Source organism: Mustelus asterias, chromosome 10, assembly GCF_964213995.1.
Source record: "Mustelus asterias chromosome 10, sMusAst1.hap1.1, whole genome shotgun sequence".
Lineage (NCBI taxonomy): Eukaryota > Metazoa > Chordata > Chondrichthyes > Carcharhiniformes > Triakidae > Mustelus > Mustelus asterias.
In genome coordinates this window covers 114,353,847-114,368,875 of record NC_135810.1, presented here as the reverse complement: position 1 = coordinate 114,368,875, position 15,029 = coordinate 114,353,847, and the positions used below count along the sequence as shown (strand labels likewise).

The 15,029-nt window shown below is 45.8% G+C and overlaps 1 protein-coding gene across 1 annotated transcript in view; it reads left to right on the top strand.

The window, feature by feature from the left end:
- dhrsx (dehydrogenase/reductase (SDR family) X-linked) overlaps positions 1-15,029 on the top strand; it is a 284,229-nt gene that overhangs the window by 208,495 nt on the left and 60,705 nt on the right. Inside the window, exon 5 of the mRNA XM_078222521.1 lies at positions 158-365. Within this exon, the coding sequence (XP_078078647.1) occupies positions 158-365 (208 nt within the window). The remainder of the gene's footprint in view (positions 1-157; positions 366-15,029) is intronic.

The window sequence follows — 15,029 nt, the reverse complement described above, 5'->3', positions numbered from 1 at the left end:
TGCAAGAATTTGCCCTGTGCTCCGAGTCCCACACTCTGTTCTAACACCCCCACCCCCTCCCCCCCTCGACCAAAGCAGAATCCACAAATGGGCCGAATATGACAGTCTCGGATCTGTACTTTGGTTACCCAAAGAGTTTCTTCACTTTCAATTTCAGCGGCAGTAATGCTGGTTCCCCAAAGAAACACTGCAGACGGGTTTGAAGAGCATTTTGGCGTGAACTACCTTGGACATTTCATGCTGACTCACCTTCTCCTGGACATTCTGAAGCAGTCAGGGAGCCATGATGGCAACAGTCGAATTGTCACTGTTTCTTCAGCCACCCACTACATCGGGGAGTTAAACCTCAACGACCTACAGAGCAGGTAAGAATCTGATGCATTTGTACTCCTAGCTTTGTCACAAAAATTAGTTATTTGGAACGCCACTCTGGACGATTCAGTGGGTGTGTTCTGAAAAGCCTGAGCCCTCAGGGTGGGAATCATTTCCTCAATGCAGTATGTAGTTTTGTATAGGATAGTGAAAATCAGAACCAGGCCATTCAGGCCTGGCGTCAGAAAGCAATTCTTCATGCATAGGTTAATGGAAATCACAAACTCTCTCTCCTCCAAAAAACTGTTGAATCAGAGAGTCATACAGCGCAGAAAAGGCCCTTTGGCCCATCGAGTCTGCACTGACAATACCTACCACCAAGATTGCGCTAATCCCATTTTCCCGCACGATCCCATATTCTTGAATATTTTGATATTTCAAGTGCTCATCCAAATATTTTTTAAATGTTGTAAGGTTTCCAGCCTCCACTACCTTCCCAGGCATTGCATTCTAGATTCCAACCGCACCCTGAGCGGAAAAGTTTTTTCTCAAATCCCCTCCGAATCTCCTGCCCCTAAGGAGTCGGTCAAAAATCAATTGATTTACAGAACCAAGGTGGGTAGATGGAGTTCAAATATAGATCAGACACGATCTAGTGGAATGGTGGAACATGTTCAAGGGGCTGAATGATCTACTTCTGTTCCTACGTTCAGCAATGCATTTGTGATGAGTTCTTAAGGTCACTGTTTCTCGCTTTAGGATGTCTCCGCAAGTTTTGTTAGAAACTGCAAATGGAGGGGATCTCGCAGATGCATTTACAAAATTGCTACACAGGAATTCTTAATTTGACTGCGGAAGATTTTTTTAACCAGCATGTTGTTTACCTGTTATAGCTGGAGCAGAGCAGCTGTAATGCAGACTGGGGTGGGGGTGCGGGGGGGGGGGGGGGGGGGGGGGGGGAGACGTTTGGTGAATACAGATGAGTCAATATTTTACGCTTGCACTCACAAGATGACAATGCAGTTTTTGTCATGGTGCGGTGTGCTTGCTGTCTTTCATGTCCAAATGGAGGGTGACTTGTCAGCAAGTACGGGAGACAAAGCAGAGCACGCGCAGATAAATGATGCCATAATTTCCACCCAACCTTTGCGCCACTTACTTCTTTAATAAGGTGCAAGCTGGTTCCATTATGTTACACTCAGGAGGTGTTAGCTGTCTTTAGTGGTTGGCTTCTGAGTGTTGCCCTGTAGCTTTTACTGCATTCAAGTCACAGCGCAAATAATCAGAGTCATTTGTGAGCTTTAGGGAAGTGCAGATGCTTGTAGAATAACAATACCAATTTATCTCACCGTGAATATTTATACTACAATGATGCAATTGTGAAACAGAAATTGATCTCCAAAACCCTTGAAAACAAAATCAGTAGAACTTACAGGAGGATGACGTAAAAGCCAGACACTCCAATGCTGCTGACAAAGCAACCTCACCTACCCACCTTCCCATCATATCCCTTAATCCTTCCCTCCTTCATTATTTATTATTCATTCATGGGATATGGGTGTCTCTTGCTATGCTCACATTTATTGCCCACCCCTAATTGCCCACGTGAAATGGGGTGAACTGCCTTTTTGAATTGCTGCACTCCCTGAGGTGTGGATACACCCACAGTGCTGTTAGGGGCGGCACGGTGGAACAGTGGTTAGCACTGGTGCCTCACAGCGCAAGGGATCAGGGTTCAATTCCCGGTTTGGGTCACTGTCTGTGCGGAGCCTGCATGTTCTCCCTGTGTCGGCGTGGATTTCCTCCCGGGGTGTTCCGGTTTCCTCCCACAGTCTGAAAGACGTGCTGGTTAGGAGCATTGGCCATGCTAAATTCTCCCTCAGTGTACCCGAACAGGCGCCGGAGTGTGGCCACGAGGGGATTTTCACAGTAACTTCGTTACAGCATTAATGTAAGCCCACTTGTGACATTAATAAATAAACTTAAACTTCCAGGTTTTGGCCCAGTGACAGTGAAGGAACAGCGATATATTTCCAAGTCAGGATAGTGTCAAAGACTTAGAGGGGAACCTTCGGGTGGCAGTATTCCCATGTGTCTGCTGTACTTGTCATTCTAGGTGGTAGTGGTTGTGGGTTTGGAAGGTGTTGCCTCAGGAGGCTTGGTGAGTTCTTACAGTGCATCTTGTAGATGGTACACACTGCTAACACTGTGTGTCAGTGGCGGAGGGAGTGAATGTTTGTGGGAACTAATCAATTAGGCTACTTTGTGTTGGATGGTGTCAAACTTCTTTAGTGTTGTTGGAACTGCACTCAGTCAGCCAAGGGGAAAGTATTCCATCACACTCCTGACTTGTGCTATGTAGATGGGCTTGGGGAGTCAAGAGGTATGTTATCTGCTGCAGGATTCCTACCCTCCTACCTGCTCTTGTAGCCAGTATTTATATTGCTAGTCCAGTTAAGTTTCTGGTCAATGTTAACTCCCAGCATATTGATAGTGGGGGATTCAGCGATGGTAATGCCATTGATTGTCAAGGGGCGATGGTTAGATCCTCTCTGGTTGGAGATGCTCATTGCTTGGCACTTCTGTGATGCAAATGTTGACACTTGACAGCCTGAATATTGTCCAAGTCTTGTTGCATTTGACATGGACTGCTTCAGTCTGTGAATGGTGCTGAACATTGTGCAGTTGTCAGCGAACATACAGAAGCATATCCAATTGCCAATAACTCTAACTTAAACTGACCACATCATTGGGCTTTCTTGGTAACCCATTCCCTAACTGTATTGCTCCTGTTTTTTAAAAAAAGAACAAAGAACAGTACAGCACAGGAAACAGGCCCTTCGGCCCTCCAAGCCTGTGCCGCTCCTTGGTCCAACTAGACCAATCGTTTGTATCCCTCCATTCCCAGGCTGCTCATGTGACTATCCAGGTAAGTCTTAAACGATGTCAGCGTGCCTGCCTCCACCACCCTACTTGGCAGCGCATTCCAGGCCCCCACCACCCTCTGTGTAAAAAAACGTCCCTCTGATATCCGAGTTATACTTCGCCCCTCTCAGCTTGAGCCCGTGACCCCTCGTGATCGTCACCTCCGACCTGGGAAAAAGCTTCCCACTGTTCACCCTATCTATACCCTTCATAATCTTGTACACCTCTATTAGATCTCCCCTCATTCTCCGTCTTTCCAAGGAGAACAACCCCAGTCTACCCAATCTCTCCTCATAGCTAAGACCCTCCATACCAGGCAACATCCTGGTAAACCTTCTCTGCACTCTCTCTAACGCCTCCATGTCCTTCTGGTAGTGCGGCGACCAGAACTGGACGCAGTACTCCAAATGTGGCCTAATCAGCGTTCTATACAGCTGCATCATCAGACTCCAGCTTTTGTACTCTATACCCCGTCCTATAAAGGCAAGCATACCATATGCCTTCTTCACCACCTTCTCCACCTGTGTTGCCACCTTCAAGGATTTGTGGACTTGCACACCTAGGTCCCTCTGTGTTTCTATACTCCTGATGACTCTGCCATTTATTGTATAACTCCTCCCTACATTATTTCTTCCAAAATGCATCACTTCGCATTTATCCGGATTAAACTCCATCTGCCACCTCTCCGCCCAATTTTCCAGCCTATCTATATCCTGCTGTATTGCCCGACAATGCTCTTCGCTATCCGCAAGTCCAGCCATCTTCGTGTCATCCGCAAACTTGCTGATTACACCAGTTACACCTTCTTCCAAATCATTTATATGTATCACAAATAGCAGAGGTCCCAGTACAGAGCCCTGCGGAACACCACTGGTCACAGACCTCCAGCCGGAAAAAGACCCTTCGACCACTACCCTCTGTCTCCTACGGCCAAGCCAGTTCTCCACCCATCTAGCCACTTCTCCTTGTATCCCATGAGCCTTAACCCTCTTAACCAACCTGCCATGTGGGACTTTGTCAAAAGTCCCCTCATTGGTCCCTGGATGGAATTTAAAGCCTCCCGCTGGGTGAATTTGGAGGTGGGACAGTGTGATCGAGTGGGAGGGTGGGAATCCTACCATCCTCTGGCCTTCCCCAGATCAAATCCAACACAGGAAGACTTGCATGTGGCCTTCCAGCTCAGAGGTCAATTGAGGCCCATAATGGCCTCATTCCGCCTGTTGCGTTTGCCTGATGGTTCCTTGTTCTCGATCCGTCTTTCAGATGGGAGGTGCCTGCAGGAAGCTACTCCCAGCCCTTTCTTCCAATCCTCCAATCATCCCCACCTCATCAGCGACCTCCACCCTGCAATCCTTATCCCTTCTATTGGGGCATGTAACAGTGATCATTGTGGTCAGCTGACTGCCGTACCAGCATTGGCCACCATTCCTGATGGCATTGCCAGTACTGGAGGGCTGCCAGCTTAGAAAGGCATCATGTGTTGATGCATTGTCACCGACGCTCAGTAGCAGCAGTGTGTCCTGTCTACAAGATGCATTACAGCAATTCACCAAAGATCCTCAGCCAGCACTATCCAAACCCATGACCACTTCCATCTAGAAGGACAAGGGCAGTAGATACATAGGAACACCACCACCTGAAAGTTCCTCTCCAAGCCACTCACTGTCCTGACTTGGAAATATATCGCCGTTCCTTTGCAGTTGCTGGGTCAAAATCCTGGAATTCCCTCCCTAATGGCATTGTGGGTCAACCCACAGCACGTGGACTGCAGCGATTCAAGAAGGCAGCTCACCACCGCCTTTTCAAGGGCAACTAGGGATGGGCAATGAATGGTGGCCAGCCACTGACGCCCATGTCCCACGAATCAACAAAAAAAAAATCCCATCCTTGGTCTCAGTTTTAAAATACACATCCTGCTTTTCAAATCGTTCCATGTTCTCATCTCTCCTGAGCTCTGCGGTCTTTCCCAGTCCTCTATGCTCCAAGATCTCTGCAATGTTCCAATTCTGGGCTCTCGCACATCCCTGATTTTAAAATCTCCACCCTGGATGGCTTTGTCTTCAGCTGCCGAGACCCTGGCCTCTGGATTTCTCTCCCTAAACGTCTCTGCCTCTTTCTCCTCCTTTAAGCTTTTGGTAATTGTCCAATCTGCTTAAGTGGCTTGGTGTCAAATTATCTTTGATAATGCACCTTGGAAGCACTTCACAGACTCTTCACTGTTTTTAAAAATTTATTCTTTTCAATTGCCCTTGAACTGAGTGGCTTGCGTGGCCATTTTCAGAGGGCATTTAAGAGTCAGCCACATTATTGTGGGTCTGGAGTCACATGTAGGCATGACTGGGCGGCACGGTAGCACAGTGGTTAGCACTGCTGCTTCACAGCTCCAGGGACCTGGGTTCGATTCCCAGCTTGGGTCACTGTCTGTGTGGAGTTTGCACATTCTCCTCGTGTTTGCGTGGGTTTCCTCCGGGTGCTCCGGTTTCCTCCCACAGTCCAAAGATGTGCGGGTTAGGTTGATTGGCCATGCTAAAATTGCCCCTTAGTGTCCTGGAATGCGTAGCTTAGAGGGATTAGCGGGTAAAATATGTAGGGATATTGGGGTAAGGCCTGGGTGGGATCGTGGTCGGTGCAGACTCGATGGGCCGAATGGCCTCTTCCTGCACTGTAGGGTTTCTAAGATTTCTAAGATTTCTAAAGGACATTAGTGAACCAGATGGGTTTTCATGACAATCGACAATGGTTTCATGGTCATCATTAGACTTGTAATTCCAGGTTTTGTATTGAATTCAAATTTCACCATCTACCGCGGTGGGATTTGAACTCGGGTCCCCAGAGCATTATCCTAGGTCTCGGATTAGTAGTCCAGTGAAAGTACCACTGCGACGCTGCCTCCCTGAATTACAGGTGCTATGCAAATACCAGCACTGCTGTTGCTTGTGATCTTCTGTCCCCTAGTACTTGGACCTCTTGACTATTCAAATCAGCATAGTCAAAACCATTTCAAGATAGCTAGGTGACTTCAAAGTATGCTTCCAAAATAAAATCAGCCTAACTCCATGCTAGTTTCTCGTTTATCTGAAGATTCTTATCGAATGCCCATCCTTGATACATATTGGAAGTTTTAAAAATAAGCAAATTTCTCCTCCTTCTATGCCATTGCTTCCCCTGACAGTAAGTGTATGCATCTATATTCTCTACTCAGACCACAGTAACTGGTAGGTAGAAGAAGACAACCATAAATTACTTCAGATTATAATTTAAAAGAAGATGGGCCGCCTTAACGGCACGGTAGCACAGTGGTTAGCACTGCTGCTTCACAGCTCCAGGGACCTGGGTTCGATTCCCGGCTCGGGTCACTGTCTGTGTGGAGTTTGCACATTCTCCTCGTGTCTGCGTGGGTTTCCTCCGGGTGCTCCGGTTTCCTCCCACAGTCCAAAGATGTGCGGGTTAGGTTGATTGACCATTCTAAATTGCCCCTTAGTGTCCTGAGATGCGTAGGTTAGAGGGATTAGCAGGGTGCTTGTAGGGATAGGGCCTGGGGTGGGATTGTGGTCGGTGCAGACTCGATGGGCCGAATGGCCTCTTTCTGTGCTGTAGGGTTTCTATGATTCTATGATTAACTCATGTCTTACAAAACTGTAAACGTGCTTCACATTCAAGGTTGCTTTGCAAACCCACAGGAACAAAGCGTTTTCTGATGTGGGCTGGTCTGCCCCCCTCTTGTGCATCCCTTCCCAATAACACATGATGTCAGACAGCTGTGAGCAGGAATACTGGTGCCAGCTTTTAAATCAGAACGCGTTTCATACCCGTTAACCCTCTCCACGCCATTTTGCACTCGGATTCACGGGCGCAATGACGTGAATGCTGGGAATCTGAAACCGAGGCAGCCAAAAGCTGGAAATGTTCAACCAAATGTTCAGCAGCTCAGGATGCACCCGGGAAGTGAGGGACAGAGTTAACATCTCAGATCGCTGACCTTCCGTCAGCGCTGAAAATGGTTCAGGGATGGAGCAGATCTTTAAGTTGGCACAGAGGCAGGGAGGAGCGGCCAGAATGAAAGGGAAGGGTGGAATATGGTGGAAGGTAGGAGAGATTAAATGACAAGAGGGAAGATATTGCAAAGTACAAAGGGACAGGCCAAGAAACAAAAGATAGATCCAGAGGAGGCATGGTGGTTAACACTGCTGCCTCACAGCTCCAGGAACCCAGGATCAATTCCAGCCTCGGGTGACTGTGTGGAGTTTGCATGTTCTCCCCGTGTCTGCGTGGGTTTCCTCTGGGTGCTCCGGTTTCCTCCCATAGTTGTACGGGTTAGACCATAAGACCATAAGACATAGGAGCGGAAGTAAGGCCATTCGGCCCATCGAGTCCACTCCACCATTCAATCATGGTTGATTTCAACTCCATTTACCCGCTCTCTCCCCATAGCCCTTAATTCCTCGAGAAATCAAGAATTTATCAATTTCTGTCTTGAAGACGCTCAACGTCTCGGCCTCCACAGCCCTCTGTGGCAATGAATTCCACAGACCCACCACTCTCTGGCTGAAGAAATTTCTCCTCATCTCTGTTCTAAAGTGACTCCCTTTTATTCTAAGGCTGTGCCCCCGCGTCCTAGTCTCCCCTGTTAATGGAAACAACTTCCCTACGTCCATCCTATCTAAGCCGTTCATTATCTTGTAAGTTTCTATCAGATCTCCCCTCAACCTCCTAAACTCCAATGAATATAATCCCACGATCCTCAGACGTTCATCGTATGTCAGGCCTACCATTCCTGGGATCATCCGTGTGAATCTCCGCTGGACCCGCTCCAGTGCCAGTATGTCCTTCCTGAGGTGTGGGGCCCAAAATTGCTCACAGTACTCCAAATGGGGCCTAACCAGTGCTTTATAAAGCCTCAGAAGTACATCCCTGCTTTTGTATTCCAAGCCTCTTGAGATAAATGACAACATTACATTTGCTTTCTTAATTACGGACTCAACCTGCAAGTTTACCTTTAGAGAATCCTGGACTAGGACTCCCAAGTCCCTTTGCACTTTAGCATTATGAATTTTGTCACCGTTTAGAAAATAGTCCATGCCTCTATTCTTTTTTCCAAAGTGTACGACCTCGCACTTGCCCACGTTGAATTTCATCAGCCACTTCTTGGACCACTCTCCTAAACTGTCTAAATCTTTCTGCAGCCTCCCCACCTCCTCAATACTACCTGCCCCTCCACCTATCTTTGTATCATCGGCAAACTTGGCCAGAATGCTCCCAGTCCCGTCATCTAGATCGTTAATATATAAAGAGAACAGCTGTGGCCCCAACACTGAACCCTGCAGGACACCACTTGTCACCGGTTGCCATTCTGATAAAGAACCTTTTATCCCAACTCTCTGCCTTCTGTCTGACAGCCAATCGTCAATCCATGTTAGTACCTTGCCTCGAATACCATGGGCCCTTAGGTGGCTTGGCCATGCTAAATTGCCCCTTAATGTCCCAAAATGTGTAGGTTAAATGTGTGGGGTTACAGGGATAGGGTGGGGGAGATGGCCTGGGTAAGATACTCTTACAGGTTTATTTGGTAGCAAAAGCCTTAAGCTCCTTCTTCAGGTGAGTGGGAATTCTGTTCACCTGCAGAAGGAGCTTAAGGCTCCGAAAGCTTGTGGCTTTTGCTACCAAATAAACCTGTTGGACTTTAACCTGGTGTTGTTAAACTTCTTACTGTGTTTACCCCAGTCCAACGCCGGCATCTCCACATCATAAGATACTCTTGTCAGAGAGTTAGTGCCGACCCGATGGGCCAAAATGGCCTCTTCTGCACTGTAGGGAATCTATGATAATTCTATAATTCGATGAATTGTCAATGGCAGCAGCTGTCCAAAAGCATGAGAGCAATGATTGTGATAATGATCAGCCTGAGAACAGTTGGATTCATTGAAAATGAAGATTGAGCAAACTGTACAGAGCAGCTGGTCTGACAGGACAATTTTCCATCAAGGCAGCAAGTTGAGAATCCACTTCATTGCTTAATACACCATACTTCAGAATTTGGGAAGTTAGAAGACAGAGCAACTGTCATGCAAGGAATATTAGTATGTGTTTATTAGAATGTGTTCTGCAGTTTATCTGGAAAATACCGACCATAGAAATATATTCAAGAGACAATCAAATTATTTTCTGGAAATGAAAGGCATTAAGGGAAATGATGAATATCGTGTTCAGTTCTGGTCGCCACACTACCAGAAGCTTTGGAGAGGGTACAGAAAGGTTTTACCAGGATATTGCCTGGTTCGGAGTGTATCAGCTATGAGGAGAGATTGGACAAACTTGATTTGTTTTCACTTGGATGTCGGCGGCTGAGGAGTGACCTAATAGAAGTTTCCAAAATTATGAGAGGCACGAATAGAATGGATAGTCGGAGTCTTTTTCCCAGGGTAGAAATGTCAATTACTAGGGGGCATAGGTTTGAGTTTAAGTTTATTTACTAGTGTCACAAGTAGGCTTACATTAACCCTGCAATTAAGTTACTGTGAAAATCCCCTAATCGCCACACTCTGTCACCTGTTCAGATACACTGAGGGAGAATTTAGCATGGCCAATCCACCTAGCCAGCACACCTTTCGGAGTTTAAGGTAAAAGGGGGAAAGTTTAAAGGAGATGCGAGAGGCAAGTTTTTTATACAGACGATGGTAAGTGACTGGAATGCGCTGCCACAGAAAGTGGTAGAAGCAGATACAATAGCAACGTTTAAGAGGCATCTTGACAGATACATGAATAGGCAGGGAATAGAGGGATGCAGACCGTGTAGAAGCAAAAGGTCTTTAGTTTAGAAAGGCGTCATGTGTTGGCACAGGCTTGATGGGCCGAAGGGCCTGTTCCTGTGCTATACTGTCCTTTGTTTCATGTTTCAAAGTAACTGAGCTGAATTTCTGAAAAGGAGTTTTGCTGTTCCTAAAACTTCCTGCATACAGCAGGCACTCTCCAAAAGAGTTTATAGTGGTCTTTTGCAGTCAAGCGGAATCGAAGCATGTAGCCAGACTGAGTGACTCTGTGGGTTAGACACTGCCTTCTTCAAACAAGAGCAAGAAGATTAATCCCCTTCAGTTGACTAATAAGAGACCTACATAAACTGAGCTAGGGCAATTCTCGTCCAGCCCCTCATGAGCAAGGTCCACAACATAGAGCTCCCATAATTTGGAACTGATCTCACTTAAGATCAGTAGCGTAGGGCAGGAAATGGGAAAAATGGCACATGGATTCAGTAATGGGTGTTGCTTTGACATTGGAGTGGAGAAACATTGATGAGCCAATAGAAGGACTCCCTATCAAACTGCTCTACTTTGCCTGAAGGTACTTGACGTTAAGATTAGTTGCCTGAAATGAAACCTCTCCATTACATGGCACTGATCTTTATCATTTTAAAATTCTACCCTGAGAGAATATTGGCTGTTTCTATTTTAATAGGGAAATATCAAAATGTATATGAAATAGCGCTTTCATGGAAGACTGTTATCGTTAGTTTGACAAATATCTTCGCCCAAGAATCACATGCCAGAAGAGAAGATTAGTGGAGAAGATTGATGAACATGGACACCAATTTGCAAGAGTAATCTGTGACTAATAGGACCCGATGGGAACTGAAGGAAGTCATTGATTTAATAAATGCTGTCTAACTTAATAAAAGTAATCTACTTGATGATCCCACAAGCAGCAGCATGTAACTCCAAATAAGCCTAGCCAGAGAGTGAAGGTGCAACTTTGAACAATTGGTAGAGCAATAAAACAACAATAACAAAAGCTGGCTAACAGACAAAGGACATGCAAAGTTACGGGCTCACTTTTTCATTCAATATAATAGTTGTTAATAGTCCGCTACAATTAGGGAATGGAGCCAACTTGGAAAATTAACTTCATGTTCAAAGACATCTATTGATATTTTGGGCCAGATTTTCAACTCCCAATGGAAGTTGAATCAGGTCACAAAACACTGAACTGAAGAGGAGAGATTAAAAAACCAATCACGTACTTTAGGATTTAAGTTTATTTGATGGCCTAGTATCGACTTAGCCAATCGACCAGGAGAGGGGATTGTAGAAAATCAATTTCCTCTGCCTTTCTAATCCCACACCATTTTCATAGGCTGGAAAGGCCTACACGTACACACATAGACACACCTATTCGAAGGTTCTCTTTGTGGGGCCCACTGGAAAATTGAATTTCCTTCTGCACACTATTTTCGTGAGCTGGTGTAAATTTTGGAAGGCCCAAAAGACATCTTTGGGCTGCTGTGTTGGAGAATGTTGGTGGGGCTCCTCGTCAGCCTTTTCCTAAACCCACCCTCTTCTCACACTCCAACACAACTCACAAACTAAGAAGTCTCACAACACTAGGTTAAAGTCCAACAGGTTTATTTGGTATCATGAGCTTTCGGAGTGCCGCTCCTTCATCAAGTGAGTGAAACTCACAAACTGCACTGCGAACCCCAACCCTAACCCTTGGTCTGAAAGCAAAAACCCAGCGCAATGTCATACATGGGTTGGATGTGCAGTTCAAAAGCTGCAGAAGTGTGCAAGTTGTGTTCTCCCAAGCTTTGCTGAAAAATCAGGCCATTGTGTTTCTGGTTTGACTTTGGCCTATGGTTACAAGAATGACTTTGTATTCACAATTACCTCTATATCCAGTGGCATTTTCAATTAGGCTGTTCTGTGCTGGAAAGAAGGTGGAGTTAATTACTTTCTTCAGATATTGGTCATGGTTCATTTTTTAAAAATATATCTTTCCAACTTCTCTCCTCCTCTCTGCTAGGATAAGGTTTCGATGGACTAAATCCCTTTCCATACGTTTCCCCAAGCAATCCCAACTCATACAATGAGGGTCAGCAGGTTTTTCCTCATAGTTTGCAATAACTATAGCTAATATATCTTCCATTAACATGCACTTAGCGTCATTGAATAATATGTCACACAAGGAGACCATTCGGCCAGTCCAACCTCTGTCAGCTCTCATGAAGAGCAATCCAGTTAGTCCCACTGCTCCTACTCTTTCCCCCTGCCTTGTAGTGTTTTCTCCTTCACATATGTATCCAGTTCTTTTTTTAGGGCTACTATTGATCTGTACCCTTCAGGGCATGGTGGCACGGTGGTTAGCACTACTGCCTCACAGCTCTAGGGACCCAGGTTCAATTCCAGCATCAGATCACTGTCTGTGTGGAGTTTGCACTTCCTCCCTGTGTCTGCGTGGGTTTCCTCCGGGTGCTCCAGTTTCCTCCCACAGTCCAAAGATGGGCAGGTTAGGTTGACTGGCCGTGCTAAATTGCCCTTAGAGTCAGGGGACTAGCAGGATACATATGTGAGGTTGAAGGGAGGTGGCCTGGGTGGGGTTGTTGTGGGTGCAGACTTGTTGGGCCAAATGGCCTCATTTAGTGCTGTAGGTTTCTATGATTCTATCAAGCAGTGCCTTCCAAACCCTAACCGCATCTTGCTTGAGAAAGCTTTTTCCTAATTTCAGCTCTTGCCATTAATCTTAAGACTGTGCCCTCCAGTTACTTACCATTAAGCCATTGGAAAGGAGTTTTGCTTTCGTCAGCTCTGAGCGATTTAAATGTTCAGGTGTTTGAGGTGTGAACACTAGCTGGATATTTTGAAGCCTGTTGAAAAATCAAATCTGGGCAGACCATGAGCCCCACCATCGAAAACATGGTGCACGGAAATCAGTCTCGTGCTTTCCCCTGGTACCCCCAGCCAAGTGACCATTCATCTTCTTGGAGCAGTGGGAATACGCCTCATCTGCTCACACTCTGGTACCTCATCCAAATGACCTGTCAACTGTGGGAATCATCGCAGCTGAAGCCCATCCTATCTTTACCTATGGTTCACAAATTGTAAAATTAACTTCATGTTCAAAGACATCTGTTGATATTTTGGGCCAGATTTTCAACTCCCAATGGAAGTTGAATCAGGTCACAAAGCACTGAACTGAAGGGGAGAGATTACAAAACCAATCGTAGAACTCCCTCGCTCAAAGCCTCTGGGCTCAGCCTTTCAGCCGTTGTCCTTGTACTGCAAATTAACCACAGACTGTGGATCAAGCCTGGGCCCTGATGAATTTACCAGCTCAGATCACCATTCCGCGAACCTACACATCATTGAAGACTAAGGGGCAATTTAGCACGGCCAATCAACTTAATTTGCACATCTTTCAATGAGTAATGAAGCATTGACTGAAAACTTGACTGTGCTTGAAACCTCTGAGATTTTTAAATGAGTGAGAATAGGCTCAGATTAGTGAATTGCCCAAAATAATTGCCATACTTAATTGGTGACAATGAGGATGCCTTGTAATGGATGTCAAGCATAATGGCAAATGGTGAGTGCTGTTAGCCCATTTTAGATAACTACCCATGATTAGCATCGAAGATATAAGCAAAGGGCACTTTGCTGTTTAGGTGCATTGGCCGTGCTAAATTCTCCCTCAGTGTACCCGAACAGGCACCGGAGTGTGGCGACTAGGGGATTTTCACAGTAACTTCATTGCAGTGTTAATGTCAGACTACTTGTGACTAAATAAACTTTAACTTTAAGCCTTTAAGTGGGCAATTAACACCCACTTAAGGACCTCAACCTGCCACCACTGACATTCACCCAATGATGAGTAGGGGACTCACCAGGTGGGAAACCCTGTGGGCTTCCAAGGGGATGCCTTCATTCAAGGGCACTCAGTGCCTGACCAAGGGAAAGGGTATTGGAAAGAGAGGGAGAGCCCCAGAAAGAGCCACCCTGCTTCTAAACCCCCACTCCCACAGCCACCATCCCCCTCCCATCACTCATCTGCACCTGATGCCATCCTAGGCCTTGGGTGGGTGCATTACTGTCAGCAATCACCACCTCCCCAGTGGGTTTACCTATATGGCTGCACACTCCATCAAGTCCTCTTCGCTGGATAGAAATGCCTGTCTGAAAAGCTTGCCGGTTAAGTATAAATATAGATCAGAAAAAAGAGTCCTGGAGGGATATTGAAGAAAAGCTTATTGGTAGCATTGAGTGCAGGCTGTAATCAACTGTGATTTAATATTGAGCAAAATGTCCTTTCTATACCTTTCTAAGTGCTGTTTATAGTTCTCTGTGGTTCACAGTGATGCCTGAAGGATTCTACTAGTAATTGAACAAGCAAGTCACAGCACGATCTCTTCAATACCTTCCATTTGCCATGATTGTGCATAACTGCCAGGTATTGAACCATCCATGTAATTAAAAGTCAGTTGTGCGTGGGGCATATGCATCACCCGTCCACTGATAAGTCTCAGGTACAAAAAGTGTGTGCCAAATTCGCAGTTGATTGACTCAATTATCGCATTTATTAATAAAGGATCAAAAGCCACAAGCGCTCACTCTTCACTGAATAATACCATTACCTGAAATGTTACTGAATGGCCAAACAGGTAGGAAATGTTATCAATGTAGAACCACTGGGCAACATTTGAACAACTTTATGACACAGTAAGAAGTCTCACAACACCAGGTTAAAGTCCAACAGGTTTATTTGGAATCACAAACTTTCGGAGCGCTGCTCACTCATCAGATGAGAGGAGGGGTAAGGTTTCACAAACACGACATATATAGACAACGGCACACGAGTCTTTACAGGTAATCAAGTCTTTACAGGTACAGACAATGTGAGTGGAGAGAGGAATAATCACAGGTTAAAGAGGTGTGAATTGTCTCAAGCCAGGACAGTTAGTAAGATTTTGTAAGCCCAAGCCAAATGGTGGGGGTTACATGTAGTGTGACAAGGCCAAGTTCTGCATGCAT